An 18,282-nucleotide genomic window follows, 5' to 3' on the forward strand; every position below is an offset into this window, starting at 1 on the left:
AGACGCGGGGCGCCAAAGTCGGACACCCAACCGACTGAGCCACCCAGGCGCCCCAGTGTGTGTGTGTGTGTGTGTGTGTGTGTGTGTGTGTGTGTGTAGCTGGCTGCAGGCTCTGAGCTGTCAGCACAGAGCCAGACGCGGGGCGCCAAAGTCGGACACCCAACCGACTGAGCCACCCAGGCGCCCCAGTGTGTGTGTGTGTGTGTGTGTGTGTGTGTGTGTGTGTGTGTGTGTGTAGCTGGCTGCAGGCTCTGAGCTGTCAGCACAGAGCCAGACGCGGGGCGCCAAAGTCGGACACCCAACCGACTGAGCCACCCAGGCGCCCCAGTGTGTGTGTGTGTGTGTGTGTGTGTGTGTGTGTGTGTGTGTGTAGCTGGCTGCAGGCTCTGAGCTGTCAGCACAGAGCCAGACGCGGGGCGCCAAAGTCGGACACCCAACCGACTGAGCCACCCAGGCGCCCCAGTGTGTGTGTGTGTGTGTGTGTGTGTGTGTGTGTGTGTGTGTGTGTAGCTGGCTGCAGGCTCTGAGCTGTCAGCACAGAGCCAGACGCGGGGCGCCAAAGTCGGACACCCAACCGACTGAGCCACCCAGGCGCCCCAGTGTGTGTGGGTGTGGGTGTGGGTGTGGTTGGTTTGCGTGTGTGTGTGCGTGCGTGTGTATTTAGTGAGTTTCTCCCGTATTAGAAGGTCAGCCACATGAGGGTGGGGATTCTCTTGCGCGGGTTCAGGTGTGTCCCCAGTGCCTGTAACACTGCCGGGCACACAGGGGACGCTCAATAAAAGCCTAATGAGACGAGGAGGAGAGAGAAGACATAAAAGGAACGGAAGTAAGGACACCCGGCACCCGGGCTCCGGCCCACCCGCCCGGACCTGCTGACCTCTCCCCAGCGCTCCGGCCCGCACACCCAGTCGGCCAGCTCCGCTTCCGTCCCGCGAACCGCTCACCTTGCAAGCCCAACCAGGGAATCGGGCCCGCGGGCCCGTGCACTGCGCGTGCGCACCTCGACCCCGCCCGGCTTGGGCCCCTACGGGGACCGAGGACGGTGCGCCTGCGCACTCGGAGCCGGCGCGTCCAGGCCGGGGTGGGACTCGGTCGGCCTGACCGGGCTGGGCGGGTCCTGGCTCTTGGTCGGAAAGCCCGGAGTTTCGGGACAGGGGCGCAGACGCCCAGGGGCGGGAGCAGGAGCCATCTGCCAGCCGTCCCAGGATGCCCAGCGCCGCGCGCGGCCTGGACTCCATTTCCCGGCGGCCCCCACGGCGGGCCCCGCTGCCCGCCCGCGCGCCGCGGCCCCTTTGTGAGCCCGGCGGTCCGGCCGCGAGCGAGGCCCCGCCCCGGCCCGCGGGCCGCTGGGCTCCCGGCGGCCGACGGCGCGCAGGGAGGTGCCGACCCTCGGGGAGGAGGCGGTGAGGATGTCGGGGATGGGCGCGCGCGCCAGCGGGCCTGCGGGGCTGGAGCGGGCGTGCGAGGGGGCCTGTGACCGTGGGAGACCATGTCACAACGTGCGTGCGCCTGTGTGTGCCTGTGCGAGCGTCTGTGACCATGACAGTGACGGTGAGTGTGCAGCTGTGTGTGTGGTCCTGTGAGACGGCGTGAGGTTGTGTGACCTTCTGTTGGTGTGACAGTGCGACCCACTGTGAGGGGACGGGTGCCAGGCGAGCCGCCAGCAGGAGGACTGTGTGGCTCCTGCGGCGGCCGGGTGGGGGTGTTCGCGAAGATCGGGCGGTCAGGGCGAGCCTGAGTGGGACTGGGATGGAAGGGAACGCTTGAGAGAGGAGAGGGGAGCCCCAGCTTCAGGCCTGGACGGCAGATGAGGAGGCTGCTGGGCCTTAGCCCTCTCTGGCACAGAAGGAGGCTCTTTCCCTTCCTCTCCTGGGCTCTAGAGTAGGTGAGGAATAGAAGAGGAGACCTACTGTGTGCTATTTGTGACCATAAATCACTGACATTTACTGAGCACAAGGGATGTGCCAAGCACTAGGCGGAATGCTTCCTGTGCATCATCTCATGATCCTTCCAGCAATTGATAGGGAGTAGGTACCATTTCACTGACGAAACTGATGTTTGGAGTGGTTAGACCTAAATCATGGAGGTTGCAGAGATCGTGAGTGGTAGACTGAGTATCTGCCGCCAGGTGTTCTGATCCCCAAACCTGGTGGTTCTTACTGTTACCTTATGCTGCTTCTGAGATAATTGCTTTGCTCTCCAAGGCAGAGAGGTTTAGTAGAAAATAACTCATGATTAGGAGTTTCAGTGACTGCGAATGCACAGCCCTCTCGCCCATCTCTTTTTTGAGGAAATTGCTCAGAAACGTTCAGAGAATGGTTTCCAGGTAGAGTTTGTCATAACCCAGGGCTACAAGCAGAGTGTTCTGACTCTGGTCCAGTGTCTTCCAGACAACATGACCCCTCTGATGCCTACTCTGTATAAAGAAGCTTTCCCTGGGGCACCTGTGTGGCCCAGTTGGCTAAGCGGCTGACTTCGGCTCAGGTCATGATCTCCTGGTTCCTGAGTTCGAGCCCGGTATTGGGCTGTCTGCTGTCAGCACAGAGCCTGGAGCCTGCTTTGGGTTCTGTGTCTCCCCCTCTCTCTGCCCCTTCCACACTCGTGCTTTGCTTTGTCTTCATGTCTTCGTGTCTCAAAAATAAATAAACATTAAAAAAATTTTTTTAAAGATGCTTTCTCTGAGGCATTGTTTGTAGCTTTATCTCATTTTGTAGTAAGGGTGGTAACATATTCCCTTTTACTATCATTATCTGATGGAAAGACTAAAAAGTCAGACCTAGATTCCAGTTGGGCTAACTTATTACTATGAAGCCTTGGATTATTTCACTAATGAACAGATTTCACGGGTGAAGAGAAAAATAATCCTTACTTGACAGTGCTATTTATGGTTTCTTTCTCCCTCTCCAGCTCTGTTTTTCCAGACACTGCCCTTCCATTGAGGAGCCTGAAGGAGGTGGACAGAAGAGCTGTCATAAATTCTTAAATTCTTAAAGCCATGTCCAAGGTAAGGAAGGATTTTTTTCTCCCTGAGGTGCTTTGTTTTTCAGGTTGTATATGAATATCTTGCTTTTTTCTTCTGAAATTCCCCAGCTAACAAAGTCCCATTCATTCAGTGACCTGGTCCTCATGTTCTTCAATCCATTAAAAGGAGGTCCCCAAAAGCTCAGTGAGCTTCCTTTGTTCCTAAGCCGGCATTTTCATCTTCGTTCAAGAAATAGCTCTGCTCCTCCTGTAGGTTAGGTGTTCTGTTAGGAGCTCTCAGGAGGCAAAAATGCACTCCTTGGAGGGATATGAAAGCCTTCATTATAGGGATTTGATTCATTGAGGTCAAGGTGTGTTCTGATGTGACTACAAGTATAAAGCTTTCTCATAAACCCAGGTTTAAGAGGAAGGCAAGACAAGGGCTATTGGGGCAATCTTAGTTATAGTACATGACAATATCCCTTGCTCAGGGTCATTTTGAAGAGTGGAATGTGTTGGCTTTGGAGTGTTAAAGCGTGGGTCAGTGAAGGCAGGGATTTTCCCAGGCAATCAGTGGGCTCTGAAGAATGGGATTCCATGGGGGTAATAAGGTCCTGTTTTAGGGACATACTGAGTTAGTAGTGGGCTACAGCCAGGATATTTTAGGTCATGTAGTTAAAATTCGTGAAATTAGTATGGAAAAAAAACAGGACATTTTTTGAAAAAATGAGAACAGGAGAGAGTACTTGAATCTATATTTTAAAATGACTGTATACATCTATAATGAAAACAGTAAATAGTGTGGAATGGGAGCCAGAAGAAACAAATGAAAAGATCAACATATAATGCCCAGAAACAAATACAAGTAAGAATGTAAAGTATTTATTCATTCACTGAACATATAGTTATTAAAGACTTCATTTATACCAAATGCTGGGAATACTGTGGCAAATAAAAATAGACACTGTCTTTGTTTTCATAGTTTAATGTTTGCTCATTTGTTTACCATGATAATGTAAGTGATGTTATTTTATTTTTTTTAATGTTTATTTTTTTTGACAGAATGAGCTGGGGAGGGGCAGAGAGAGAGGTGACAGAGGATCCAGAGTGAGCTCTGTGGTGACAGCAGAGAGCCTGATGCAGGGCTTGAGCTCCCGAACTGTGAGATCATAACCTGAGCCGAAGTTGGACACTGAACCAACTGAGCCACCCAGGCACCCCCGTGATATTATTTTAAAGTTTTTTATTTTGAGAGGGCGAGAACACGAGAGGAGGAGGAGCAGAAAGGGAGGGAGAGAGGTAATGCCAAGCAGGCTCCACGCTGCTAGCGCAGAGCCTGATGCAGTGCTCAAACTCATGAACCATGAAATCATGACCTGAGCCAAGATGAAGTGTCAGACGCTTAACCGGCTGAGCCACCCAGGAGCCCCGTAAAGTGATATTATTTTAAATCAGTGTAGACAGAATGGATTATTCATTTAGAAAAAAGACTCCTTCCTCACCCTTTGAGGTTAGATACATTCTGTAGGTTAAATGTAAAGAGTAAAACAGATGAACTGTTGGATGACAATATAGAACATGCTGTAAACAAGAAGATAAGCCAGAAGAAATCAATTAGAGCAGCACTGTCCAGGAGAACTTTCGGTGATGACTGATAATAGAAATGTTCTACATCCGCATTGTCCAATACAGTAGCCACTAGCTACTGTAGGAACTGAATTTTTAATGCTAACTGATTTAAAATGAAATAGCCACATGTGACAAGTACCTAGTGTATTGAGTAGCACATATCTAAGCTCATAAAATAATAAAGCCAGGATGAAAATTATGGGTGATCTTGTACAAGTCACTTATTTTACAGATGAGGGAAAACAATCTAGGTCACTAGTTAGTGATTGTATCAGATGTAGGAAGTTGTAGTATATGTTGATTGTCAGTATAAATAGATGATGGTGAGTGATGATTTGAAGACGGTGGTAGAAAATCATAAAGGACACTGTCAACAGTGATAGAACACATCATTTCATTCCTTTGGAATCTTCATTGGCTTCTCATTTTACTTGGAATGAAATCCAATGTCCTCTCCACAGTCTCTAAGGCCCTGCATGGTCCAGCTCCTGGCTACCCCATACCTCATTTTCTACAAGTCTTTTTCTCTCTTCCAGTCACACTGGCCAACTAGCTGTTCCGTAGACTCACCCAGTTCTTTCCTGTCTCTGAACCTTTGCATTTGCTCCTCCCTCTTCTGTAACTCTCTTCCCTTAGGTGTTGGCATGGCTTGCTCTCTCACTTTTAGATTGTTGTTCAAACATTACTGCTTCCTTGAGGTTTACCTTGACCATCCTATCTAAAACACCTTGTCACTCTAAATCACCTTCCCTTGTTTTTGTCATAGTATGACTTTATGTTTAATGTCTTTCTCCTATGTTAGAATATTAACTCCACAAGAGGAGAGACTGTATTTTGTTCACCATTTTATTTCCAATACTTAGAACATTATAGGGAGTAGGCATTCAGTAAATATTTGTCAAATTAATATATAAATGGACAAGATTGTGAATTTCTCATCTGTGAGTGAGCCCAGAGAGGTAAGAGCCAGCTACCTCTTTTCTCCTGCCACTGAATTGGTAATGGAAAAAGCAAAAAGCAGAGGGTATGATGTGTAGAATAGACAGAGCCCATTGGCCCCAGTGCTATTTCTGGGACCCCATGAATCAGTCTCTGGTGGGAGGATCCAGAAAACCGCATTTTTATTAAGTCCACAGATGATTTTTTTAATGTGTTTTAGTGTTTGTTTATTTTTGACAGATAGGGTGGGGGGAGGGCAGAGAGAGAGGGAGACACAGAATCTGAAGCAGGCTCCAGGCTCTGAGCTGTCAGCACAGAGCCCAACACAGGGCTCGAAGTCATGAACTGTGAGATCATGACCTGAGCCAAAGTCAGATGCTTAACTGACTGAGCCACCCAGGCGCCCCACGTCCAAGGATGATTTTAAGGCACATTTTTTGAAAGCCTCTCCTAATGATTATATTAAAGTGTGCCTCTTGTAAACAGCATATTGTTGGTTGCAGCTTCATGCCTTCCACAGTCCCTGTGACTGTCACCATTCTCTGGCAGTCTGTGGCAGCCCTGTGGCTGCTGTAAGTGGCCCTGTGTGCTTCCCATGATTCCTTATGTCTCCCACAATCCCACATCTCCCTCAAAACATTGATCTTTTTAAAGGGATCCAGTCTGAGAATATTTGTCTTTTAATTAGTGTTCACTACATTTTCGTTTAATGTAATTACTGATGTATTTGTGTTTAAGGCTAATACTGATGTATTTGTGTGTATAGCCTTGTAGTTTGTTTTCTACTTACTCCCATCTGTTCTTTGTTCCTTTATTTCTCCTTGTTTACCTTCTTCTGGATAAATCAAGTACTTTTTCTTTATTATCTTGTTAATTATACATTATTTTTATTATCCTTTTAGTGGTCACTCCAGGATATTTACCCATATCATTATGTAATTATCTCCTTTCTTCCTTCTGCAATCTTCCTTCTATAGTTACTACTCTTACTACTTTCTGAACAAGATAAGGCCCCATAGTGATTTAACTCCCATTTATTGTCATTATTAGATATTATATTTATAGTTATTCCTCTGGGACTCTTGATTTCTTCTTGATTTTCCTTTCCATCTCTTTCCATTTTCCTCCACCTGAAGAACCATTAGTATTTCTTTGAGTGCAGGTCAACACTTTACTCCCAGCCTGAATTATTTTTTCAGTAGCTCCAATTCTTGCTAGGTCACAATAACATAATTTAAATTTTTTTCTGAGGTTAAGTACGTTTGGGGAATCATAGTCTCCGTGGAGAGAATATCTTCCAGGATTCATTTTAAGGAAATAATTAGAGACCTCTATTGAATCTTTAATTTAACATACAGTAGTATTATATGAGAACTCTACTATAATGTTAAATTAGTGAGAATCCCAATTCTGACATCATAGTGAAAAATTAAGATTCATATAAATGAAAATAAACGGGTTAGTAAATAAGGTACAACATATTTATACCACATTATGTTATCAATCCAACAAAAGTGATTTTATAAGTAAATGAATGCAGATAGATAATCAGACATGTCTGTATAAGGAAACATTTGAAGAAATATATACTAACTGTAAATTTTTATTGTTTCTAGGAGGTAGGGTGACATGGTGGGTAGATGTGGGGATGAGGACTTCCAATTCTTTTAACTTTTATAAAAAGGAAAAAAATTCACTGAGGGTAGAAATACTGGACATTATTTGGTAAGTTTCTTTGATGATTACAAATCATATGAAGTTCCTGTTTTATCAAATCAAAACAAATATTAAAATATTTGCAAGATATTCAGGTCTCATTGGCTGAGAGGAAAAGGACATCAGCCAGTTGAAACCTAGACTCCTTTAGGATGTGCAGCTAAAAAAATGTCTTTTAAGAACACTGCCTACCAAAAGCTGCCTCACCTCTGTTTACAGTAGAAATGTGTGTAGAACACTTTTTTTTGCACAAAATATTAGAGTTTGTATTGAAGTGTTTGAAGTTTGATAGAATTGATGCTTGACAGTATCCAGCCCTGTCTAGGGCAAATTTTTTCTTTTAGGACCCAACTCATGTTCCTTTCCTTCCTTTCTTGAAGCCTTTACTCACTTCCCATATTTCCCTGTAGTAAGAAGTGTTTTAGAAATGGAAGCATGTAAGAACAAGCTGATGTATGTAACTGATGTTTCTTGGAGGCATACTTCTGCTTCCTGTATAGCTTCCTTAACATTGTTGTCCATTACTGGGGCACTAGCCCAGTATCGACTCTTTTTTTCCATTAAAAATATCTGCATAAAAGCATTGATGTACTTAAATACATCTTCAGTAGGACCATTACACTGCAGAGTCACATTAATAGGAGTGATGTTCATATCTGATGACCACTAAGGCAAGGGCACACACCAGAACTTACCCTAGATGGGATACTGGAGGCCACTGGAGTGCTGGGTATTCCCCTTCAGTTGCTGGGCTGTGGGGAGATCTGGGATTGTCACCACAGGGCTCAGTGCAGTAGCTGTTTACCAACCAACGTGACAGTATTTCAGTATTTAACAGATCAATTCAGCTCTTCACATGTGTACCGTTGAGTGTATCTATATATCATCCCAGTTAAAGAGTCGGTTTTGCTCTGACACGCCAAACCAGCTGAGCATATAGTAAATCATATGCAAGCCCTGGTAAGTCTGGAGTAGATTTACCTCGTTAGAAAGAATATCCATTTTGAATTTTTAGGAAGCAGACCAGGTCTTATTCCATGTGATAAAGATCCTTAATTCAATGTAGTATTATTAGTTGAGAACTACACTGTAACATTTGAAAAACTCTCGCTCATTAGACATGCACAACTGGGTATGTTCCTCTAGTGAGAGCTGTAGGGGTTTTTCACTGCACTTCACTATCACATCTGAAATACTATTTAACAGTGCTTAAAATTAGTATTATTTTGTTTCTGTAAAGAGAAGTCACCATCTTTGAAACTCACTGGGGTTATCAAGAGCTGTTAGATAATCTTTTATGACCCCAGTTGTTCTGTTATGGCATACATTTCTTTAAGTTATATTTTGCGAAATCACTACAGAACTTATTTAATGTATTTATTACTTACATGTTTAATTTTAAGAAATTAATATTATGAACATCAAATACATTTATATATGTTACTCTGTTGACATACCTGGAACATTGGCCATTCCATTGAAGAGTTTGGAAAATGTAGGTTTAGACCACATACAACTTAGAGGGCTTAACTCATGTTCCTGTCTCTTCCTTAAAGTCTTCTTTCACTGTCCTAGTCTATCCTGATTTTCCATATTGAGAAATGCATTAGCATTTAGTATGAATAACATATTTTGCTCTTGTTTATAGTGTTCTGTTATTGCCCATTTTTGTGCTATTAATCTTTTCACCATCAGTAGAGACTATAGACTATGCCAGAAATTGTATGCTTTCCATGACAGAATATTAAAACCAAGCAAGAGAAATCATCTTAGCAAGTGTTTGACATGTGTTGCACAGAACCCAAGATATGGCCTGAAAATTTCACTATATGCACTATTTCTCTCTAAAAGTACAATTTAACTTTTCAAACTATGCCAGTCTGACGTTAGGAACACTAGTTGAGCATAAAAGAATATGTTTATGTCATTTCAGGATTTGGTGACATTTGGGGATGTGGCCGTAGATTTCTCCCAAGAGGAGTGGGAGTGGCTGAACCCTGCTCAGAGGAATTTGTACAGGAAGGTGATGTTGGAGAACTATAGGAGCCTGGTATCATTGGGTAAGGAAGTCTCACCAGAATTCAGAATCTGCACACAGGGCTGCTTTCCAATGTTTAGGAAGCCTCTGATGTACTTCACTAAATTTCTCTTTCTTGTGCTTCCCAAAATGGGTTGAGTTTTGTAGAACTGGCAGCTTCATTGGATTATTTCTACCACTTCATTTTCCCCATTCTTCAGAATACTTCACATCTTCCTATACTCCCTTCTGTAATGCCCTCATCAACTTCCTGATGACCAAGCAACTCGATCTGCCTTACAGATCTGGCTAATTCCCCTTTTATTTCTTGTAAGCAGGAGTTTCAGTTTCTAAGCCAGATGTGATCTCATTATTGGAACAAGGAAAAGAGCCCTGGATGGTGAAGAAGGAGGGGACAAGAGGCACATACCCTGGTGAGTGAGAATTAGGAAGGTAGAGTCCATTGCAGGGAAAAGCTCAGCTATTCTGAAAGCTTCCAGCGTATAATTGATGTTTCCTGGGTAGCTTTTCTTAAAGGCTGAAGGCCTGGGAAGAAACAGTGAGGTGTCATTAGCGTGAGCTAACTTACTCTTCTTGTATATATTCTCTCATACGTCACTGTATTCTCTAATAACCCTCTCCTGTTCTCTGAGTCCAAACTGGCACTGTCTGCTTGCCCTTCTTTTTTAGTTTTGGCACAAGTGGCTTCATCACATTTAAAAAAATCCAGAGACAACAATGACTATTTTTTTTCCCCCTTTTCAGTCACTCATTCCTTTATATTGAAGGATTCACTGAATTTTTACTTTGAGAAAATAATTCTGCTAACTTCTTGGGGTTATTCAGAGGTTTATTAACCATCAAGGAAAAAAGAAATAATTCCCAGTTACGTTTTCAAGTCTGGGCGACTGGATGGTGACACCATTTAATAGAAATAAGCCAGAAGAATATGTTGGTAGGGGAAAAGATGATAATTTGACTTGGGACAGAAGAGTTATTTTTATGAGATGGAGAGACTTTGGAGTGAAGAAATGCAACATGCCACTAGAGTGGGACAGAGGCTTAGAAGACAAAGTCTGGCATAGAGATGCTAGTATGAATGAATGAGGTCACTAGTCTTATAGCTTGAGAGAGAAACCCTGGTCCTGAGGCCTTTGTGAGTAAGTGGATCTTTGACAACTTTCTCAGTGTTCTCTTTGTGATAAATGGTCTCTACAGTTTCTGTCTTGGGTGAAATTTTACAAATTTTTCTTTTTCTTTTTTTATTAAGCAGTCATTATTGCCCAACATAGGGCTGGAGCTCATGACCCCAAGATCAAGAGTCACATGCTCTTCCGACTGAGCCAGCCAGGCACCCCTAAGTTTTTATTTTTATTTTTTAAAGTTTATTTATTGGGGCGCCTAGGTGGCTCAGTCAGTTAAGTGTCCGACTTCAGCTCAGGTCATGATCTGTGGTTGCTGAGTTCGAGCCCCACGTCGGGCTCTCTGCTGACAGCTCAGAGCCTGGAGCCTGCTTTGGATTCTATGTGTCCCTCTCTCTCTGCCTCTTGCCCACTCACAGACTCTGTCTCTCTCTCAAAAATAAAAAATAAACATTAAATAAATAAATAAATAAATAAATAAATAAAGTTTATTTATTTTGAGAGAGAGAGAGAGAGAGCGAGCGTGAGTGAGTGGGGAGGGGCAGAGAGAGAGGGAGAAGGAAAGAGAAAGAGAATACCAAGCAGGCTCTGTGCTGTCAGCATCGAGCCTGACGCAGGGCTCGAACTCCCAAACCATGAGATCGTGACCTAAGCCAAAATCAGGAGTTGGACACTTAACTAAGCCACCCAGGTGCCCCAAATTTTTATTTTTCTAAACATCACCTTTTCATTCATGTTATCAAATTTATTCTCATGAATCTGAACAAAATAATCTTGTAACCCTTTTTATTTTTAGTATCTATAGTTTCCAATTTTAATTTATTTTGTATACCTATTCTTTTTTTAAAACAATTATTAGGTAGCTAGTTATGAATCAATTTTATTTTTAAAGTCCAGTTTAAGGGCTTATTAGAGTTACCACTCTTCTCCAATTCTTTATTTTTTGCTTTTCACTAATTCCAGTGTTCTAGTTTTCTGAGATTTATTTTGTTCTCCGTTTTGCTGAAATAAATGCTTAATGATTTCATTTTCTTTTATTCACTAAATGATTAAGGGCTATGAATTCTCCTTTGAGTGTAACTTTAGCTGTTTTCCAGAGATTCTGATTTTTAGTGTTTTTGTTATTGCTGTTTCCTAAATAACCTACTTTGAAAAAATTTCTTTTACACAAGAGTTGTTTAAAAGAAAGTTTCTAGTTTTATTGTATTTTGATCAAATTGTTTTATCATATTTGATCAAATAGGAATTAGTACTAATTCTACTTTCTAACTTTAGGATTTTGTATGGCCAAACATATAATTGGTATTTGTAAATATTCCATAGGTTCCAAGGTTTAAGTCTTTATTTTCAGTGTAAAGAGCTTGTTACATAAGTTTTACTCTTTTTATTATGTTATTAAAGTCAGTCTTTACTTACCTATTTCCATCTTATTTTTTTCTTAATAACTTTATTAAAGAATTACATACAGTAAGTTACATCCATATACATTATACAGTGTGAGGAGTTCTGACTGTTGTATAAACCCATGAGACGATCATTATTATCAAGACATACAGTGTTTCCATCACCCCAAAAGATGGCCTCTGCCTCTTTATGTACCATTTTTTCTCTACTCCTGGCTCCAAATGCTATTCTGATCTTGGTCATTTTAGATTAGTTTCCATCTAAGCTAAATGGAACCATACAGTATATATTATGTCTGGCTTATTTTACTCATAATTTTGAAAATCATTCACAATTTTATGTAGGTCTCCCACATTTTGTTTTTCCATTCACCTGTTCACAGACATTTAGGTTATTTCCAGTTTTTGGCTATTACAAAGTGTCTCTGAAGCTGTCATTTATAGGACTTTGTATGCATGTATGTTTTAATTTCTCTTGGGTAAATATCCAAAAGTGTAGTGAGTCAGACAATAGGAGTATGTTTAACTTTTAAAGAAACTGCTGGTTTTCCAGGGTCTGTACCATTTTCATTCCCAGAAGCAATGTCGAAGACTTGCAGTTGTTCCATATACCTTGGTATTGTCAGCTTTTCATTTTATTCATTCTAATGGTTGTGTTGTGGTATCTCATTATGCTTTTAAGATGCATTTCTCTGATGACATAATGTTGAATGTCTTTTCATGTGCTTACTGACCATATATCTGTTGTAAAGTGTTCAAATCTTTTGCCCATGTTTTATTATTTTTTTTTTATTCTTGCTGAATTGTAAGACTTCTTTATATAGTCTTAATACAAGTCTTTTGCCATTTATATGTATTGGGATATATGTATGCTAGTTGTGGCTTGTGTTACTGTTTTTCTACTGCTGCCTTTTGAACATCCAGTTTTCAATATTTGTAAAGTCCAATGTATTAATTTGTCGTTTGGTGGTTTTTGTGTCATGCCTTAGAAATTCTTGCTACCCCTCAGTCACAAAAATTTTTTTCTGTGTTTTCTCCTATAGTTTTAGCTTTTACATTTACATGAGCTAAATATTGTGTCTTATATGAGGTAAAGAACAAGGTTTTGGTCCTCTCCCCCAACTATTTGGATATACAGTTGCTTGAGTATCTTTTTTGAAAAGACTTTAACCATTATACTGCCTTGCTGGTACCTTTGTACCAAAAGCAGTTGGTCATATCTACATGGGTCGAGTTCTGAACTCTATTCTATTCCATCTATCTATATATCCTTTCATCAGTACTAGTCTAATTACTATAGCTTTATAGTAACTTTTGATATGAGATAGTTCAACTTGTAAAATCACTTTATTTAAATCCATTTGCATTCCCAAATAAATTTTAGAATGAAGTTAAGAATTTCTACCCCAAAAGCCTGCTAGGATTTTGATTGGGATTATGTGGAATCTATACATCAATTTGGGAAGAACTGATATTCTAATTAATGTCATTTGAGTTTTTTAGTTCATGAGTATGGTGTATTTAGCCATTTATTAGTCTTTTTAAAATTCTCTTATCAATGTTCTGTAGTATCCGGTGTAGTGGCTATATATATGTATTTTTTTCTGAGTCTTACGGTAAGTTTTAGTGCTATTATAAATAGAATTCTTAAAATTCCATTTTCCAGTTGTTTGTTGCTAGTATGCAAAAATGTAAACTGATCTTTATATTTTCTATCTTACGATCTTGCTAGATTTATTTAGTAGTTCTAGTAGTTGTTTGTAGGTTTCTGAGGATTTTCTGCATAGACCATCATGTTACCTGCAAATACAGTTTATTTCTTCCTTTCTGATCTTACAGCTTCTTTTTCTTGACTTGCTGCAATAGCAAGGACCTCCTATATAATGTTGAATAGAATTGCTAAGAGTAGACATACTTGGATTATTTCTAATCTTAAGGGAAAACCTATTCAGTCTTTCACCACTAAGTTCATGTTTCTTAGATGCCCTTTATCAGTTTAAGGAAATTTTATATTCCTGGTTTGCTAAGAATTTTTATAATAAATAGATGTTAAATTTAGTCACATACTCTTTCTGTATCTATTGAAATGATCACATGATTTTTCCACCTTTAATTTATTAATGTGGTGAATTACATTGGTTTTCACATATTAAGCCAACCTTGCATTGCTGGGATCAGCTATGAGTGGTAATGATTATGCTTTCATATTTTCTTGGATTTGATCTTCAGTAATTTTATTAAAGGTTTTTACATTTATGTTCATTACTACATTGATTTTCTAAACCATAGTAGGAATTTTGGTTTTATTATAAATATGGTGAGAAACCATTGGAAAATCTTGAGAATAGGTGATGGGGAAGGTGGCAAATTAAGGCTTGTGGCAGGTTAATAAAATCAAGCAATTTAATACAAAATTACTTTTACGTGAAGGCATTTTAGCTTTGGGAGCAATTAAAAATTTAGATTTGGTTGGGGCACTTGGGTGGCTCAGTTGGTTAAGTGTCCAACTTCGGCTCAGGTCATGATCTCACAGTTCGTGGGTTCGAGCCCTGCATTGGGCTCTGTGCTGACAGCTCAGAGCCTGGAGACTGCTTCAGATTCTGGCTCTCCCTCTCTCTCTGCCCCTCCCCAGCTTGCACTCTCTCTCTCTCTCAAAATAAATATACGTTAAAAAAAATTTTTTTTTTAATTTATGTTTGGTTGAACTATATCACATAGAAAACTGTCAAGAAGACATTTTTTTTTAGGCTACAAAAGTTTAGCTATAGCTGCATGTATAACCTAAGGCAACTAACAGTACCTTAGGGTCTTGGGATCTTATGGAGGTGTTTTAAGCCACATTAACATTATGAAATTGGCTTTTTAAAGATAATGCTTGAATGCAAGATAGCCTAAGGCAAGAAAGAAAGGGTGTTTGGAGACTAATATTAATATAACTATAAACTTTTTGTTTCAGAAGTTATCTTCTAATGAACAAATACAAAAGACATTTGTTTTCTTGGTATCTTTTAGATTGGGAGTATGCATTTAAAAACAATGAATTTTCATCAAAGCAAGTTATTTATGAAGAATCATCCAAAGTACTGACAATGGGAAGAAGCCATCTTAGTTATAGCCTTGACTGCCCCAGTTTGAGAGAAGACTGTAGATGTGAGGACTGGTTTAAGAACCAGTTAGGCAGTCAGGAGGTACATTCTAGACAACTGATCACCACTCATGAAGAAATCCTCACTGAAGATAAAAGTAATGAATATACTAAATCTTGGCAAACTTTCCATCAGGATGCAATATTTGATATAAAACAGAATTTTCCCACCAAAGAAAGAGTACATAAGCATGAGCCACAAAAGAGAAACTACCGAAAAAAATCTGTTGAAATGAAACATAAGAAAGTCTGTGTACAAAAGAAACTTTTGAAATGTAATGAATGTGAGAAAGTTTTCAACCAGAGCTCATCTCTTACTCTTCATCAGAGAATTCATACTGGAGAGAAACCCTATGCATGTGTTGAATGTGGGAAAACCTTCAGCCAGAGTGCAAACCTAGCTCAACATAAGAGAATACATACTGGGGAGAAACCTTATGAATGTAAAGAATGTAGGAAAGCCTTCAGCCAGAATGCACACCTTGCTCAACATCAGAGAGTTCATACTGGAGAGAGACCTTATCAGTGTAAAGAATGTAAAAAAGCCTTCAGCCAGATTGCACACCTGGCTCAACATCAGAGAGTTCATACTGGAGAGAGACCTTTTGAATGTATTGAATGTGGAAAGGCCTTTAGTAATGGTTCATTTCTTGCTCAGCATCAGAGAATTCATACAGGAGAGAAACCTTATGTATGTAATGTGTGTGGGAAAGCCTTTAGCCATCGTGGATACCTAATAGTACATCAGAGAATTCATACCGGAGAGAGACCTTATGAATGTAAGGAATGTAGGAAAGCTTTCAGCCAATATGCACACCTTGCTCAACATCAGAGAGTTCATACTGGAGAAAAACCTTATGAATGTAAAGTATGCAGGAAAGCGTTCAGCCAGATTGCATACCTTGATCAACATCAGAGGGTTCATACTGGAGAGAAACCCTATGAGTGTATCGAATGTGGGAAGGCCTTTAGCAATAGTTCATCACTTGCACAACATCAGAGAAGTCATACTGGAGAAAAACCTTATATGTGTAAGGAATGTAGGAAAACATTTAGCCAGAATGCAGGCCTTGCTCAACATAAGCGAATTCATACTGGAGAGAAACCTTATGAATGTAACATTTGTGGGAAAGCCTTCAGCTACAGTGGATCTCTTACTCTACATCAAAGAATTCATACAGGAGAGAGACCCTATGAATGTAAAGATTGCAGAAAATCTTTCAGGCAGCGTGCCCACCTTGCCCAGCATGAGAGAATTCATACCATGGAGTCATTCTTGACTCCTTCCTCTCCCTCACCCTCTATGTCCAGTCAGTTGCCAAGACCTGTAGGTTTTATCTCCTAAAAATGCCTTGAACCAGACTCCTTTAATCCATTTCCCTTCCATTATCTTTGTCCAATACACAGTAATCTATTTCATATGGACTATGGAAATAACTTTCTGATTGGTCTCCCTGTATTTACCATTTCCTTTGTCAGTTGCCTACACTGTAGTCAAACTTGTACTTTAAAAGTTTGACGATATCACTTCTCCTTCATTGGTACCCTTCATTGGTATCCCATAGTTCTTAGGTTAAAGCACACATTCCTCAAAATAGTGTAAAAGACCCCCTGCCCCAGATACCTTGTTCCATTTATACCTTACAAAGTACTGTTTTGTGTCAAAATCCATCTAATTCTTTGGACAATTAAGAACTCCTATTCCAGCATCAAACAGATCTGGGTTCTAATCCTTGCTCTTCCATTTTCTAGCCCTCTAGTTTTAGAGAAACATTTTGTCCTTTGTAAGGTTCAGTCTTATTTATATTATGGGAATAATAATGGTACTACCTCAAAAGTTGATGGGAGAATTAAATGAGAGAATGCATGTAAATTGCTCAGAGTGCCTAGCATAAAGTAATCACTTAATAAACATTACTGTAAAATGAAGAGATACTGTGGTATACAAAGAAGACCTGATCATCTTAGCAGGGATCATCTGAGAAAAGCAGTAGCAGCTCAACACTTAAGAGATTATAAGTATTTTTGATTAAGAATAGCAGTCATTGTTCTAAAGTGGTTGATAAGGGCATCTAATACAGTAGCATTGGTGTTAAAGTCCATGATGATACAGAGTAAGATCTGACTTTGTTGGTAAAAACTTCATTAGATATTCAGCAGTTCTAAGAAGCCAGATTTTAAAAATCACTAGTAACAAGTAGGCTTTACTAAGATATATTCAACATTTACACTTAGACAAAGGCAAAATAGGTATTTTTTAAAAGACAAAAAGACCAATAACCAAAGAAGAATAGAAAATAAAATGGAAGTTTGATCCCTCTCCTAATTCCAGGTGGTTGAATTGCATTAAATCTATGTCATTTAAAACTGAAAAGGTTAAGCTAGCTCTCCAAGCTGTAATTCTGAAACTAGAGGGGAAAAGAAAATTACAGATGAGTACTCCTAAACTGGCTGCCCACAGACATTTGATTTGGTAGTCACCGAGTTTAACATGAATACAAAATAATAATAATAATAATAATAATACCTTTATGTGGGCATGTTTTCCAGTTCTCCACAGTTCAAACCACTCCTTCTTTACATCTGATTTATTTTACACTTTATATTACTTCCTGACTCCTGGAGGCTTTGAGTCTGCAATCAATTCAGAACCAACTCACACAGCATTACAGGTACGCAGAAAATGGATGAAAAGGAAGTCTTAAATAGACACTTTACCCTTCTGCAGGGGGAAGACTATTCTAGAGATGTTAGAGGCCCAAAATTAATTTACAGACTCTTTGTAACTAATAGAATCCTAATTTTTTTTTAAGGCTTGAAACACTGTGTGCATGTCAACGCACACACATATACATTCATACAGGGAAACAAATACATAAATAAAGGTACTATGTCAGTGGCTTAACAGTATTAATAACATTAATTCTGCTCTACAAAACCAACTCCCTCATCCTTTTATCTGAATGTAAAAGTTATTAAAGGACGCTGTAATTTATAATCACAGTGAAAACAATCTTCCTAGCTGTAATTTATAATTACAGTGAAAACAATCTTCCTAAACAAGACATGAGATCCAGAAGCCACACACACACAGATTCCAGGTTTTACTGCATAGGAATTTTATTAAGCCTTTATATAGTCAAAGACAGTATAAACACAAAGTTTTTTATTATCAGTATTGTAGATATTACAACATATATGAAATTCATATCCTTAACATAAAAGTGCTCCTACAGATCACTTAAGAAATGACACTACTCCCATGAGCAAAGGATATAAAGAAGCAACAGGTGACTGGTAAGTGACAGAATCTCACTAGAATAAGAACAA

The 18,282-nt window shown here is 40.1% G+C and overlaps 2 protein-coding genes across 7 annotated transcripts; one reads left to right on the top strand and one right to left on the bottom strand.

Moving 5' to 3' along the window:
- Nucleotides 1-553: 553 nt before the first annotated feature.
- Nucleotides 554-1,541, bottom strand: LOC122495205 (collagen alpha-1(I) chain-like). The gene is made up of 2 exons (XM_043600961.1): nucleotides 945-1,541; nucleotides 554-783 (listed from the first exon to the last, which is right to left on the bottom strand). The coding sequence occupies exons 1-2, from the start codon at nucleotides 1,539-1,541 to the stop codon at nucleotides 724-726; spliced, it is 657 nt and encodes a 218-aa protein (XP_043456896.1). The 3' UTR covers nucleotides 554-723.
- Nucleotides 1,300-16,881, top strand: ZNF583 (zinc finger protein 583). 6 transcript variants are annotated; one of them, XM_043600073.1, is made up of 5 exons: nucleotides 1,300-1,403; nucleotides 2,908-3,004; nucleotides 9,179-9,305; nucleotides 9,601-9,696; nucleotides 14,820-16,881. In XM_043600073.1, the coding sequence occupies exons 2-5, from the start codon at nucleotides 2,996-2,998 to the stop codon at nucleotides 16,295-16,297; spliced, it is 1,710 nt and encodes a 569-aa protein (XP_043456008.1). In that variant the 5' UTR covers nucleotides 1,300-1,403; nucleotides 2,908-2,995; the 3' UTR covers nucleotides 16,298-16,881. The 6 variants fall into 6 exon arrangements, with proteins under 6 accessions (XP_043456008.1, XP_043456006.1, XP_043456009.1 ...); XM_043600071.1 differs by having other exon boundaries at nucleotides 1,309-1,403; nucleotides 9,598-9,696; XM_043600072.1 differs by lacking the exon at nucleotides 1,300-1,403 and adding an exon at nucleotides 1,421-1,551 and having other exon boundaries at nucleotides 9,598-9,696.
- Nucleotides 16,882-18,282: the final 1,401 nt, after the last annotated feature.

The sequence above is a fragment of the Prionailurus bengalensis genome, chromosome E2 (genome assembly GCF_016509475.1).
Source record: "Prionailurus bengalensis isolate Pbe53 chromosome E2, Fcat_Pben_1.1_paternal_pri, whole genome shotgun sequence".
NCBI classification, from domain to species: Eukaryota; Metazoa; Chordata; class Mammalia; order Carnivora; family Felidae; genus Prionailurus; species Prionailurus bengalensis.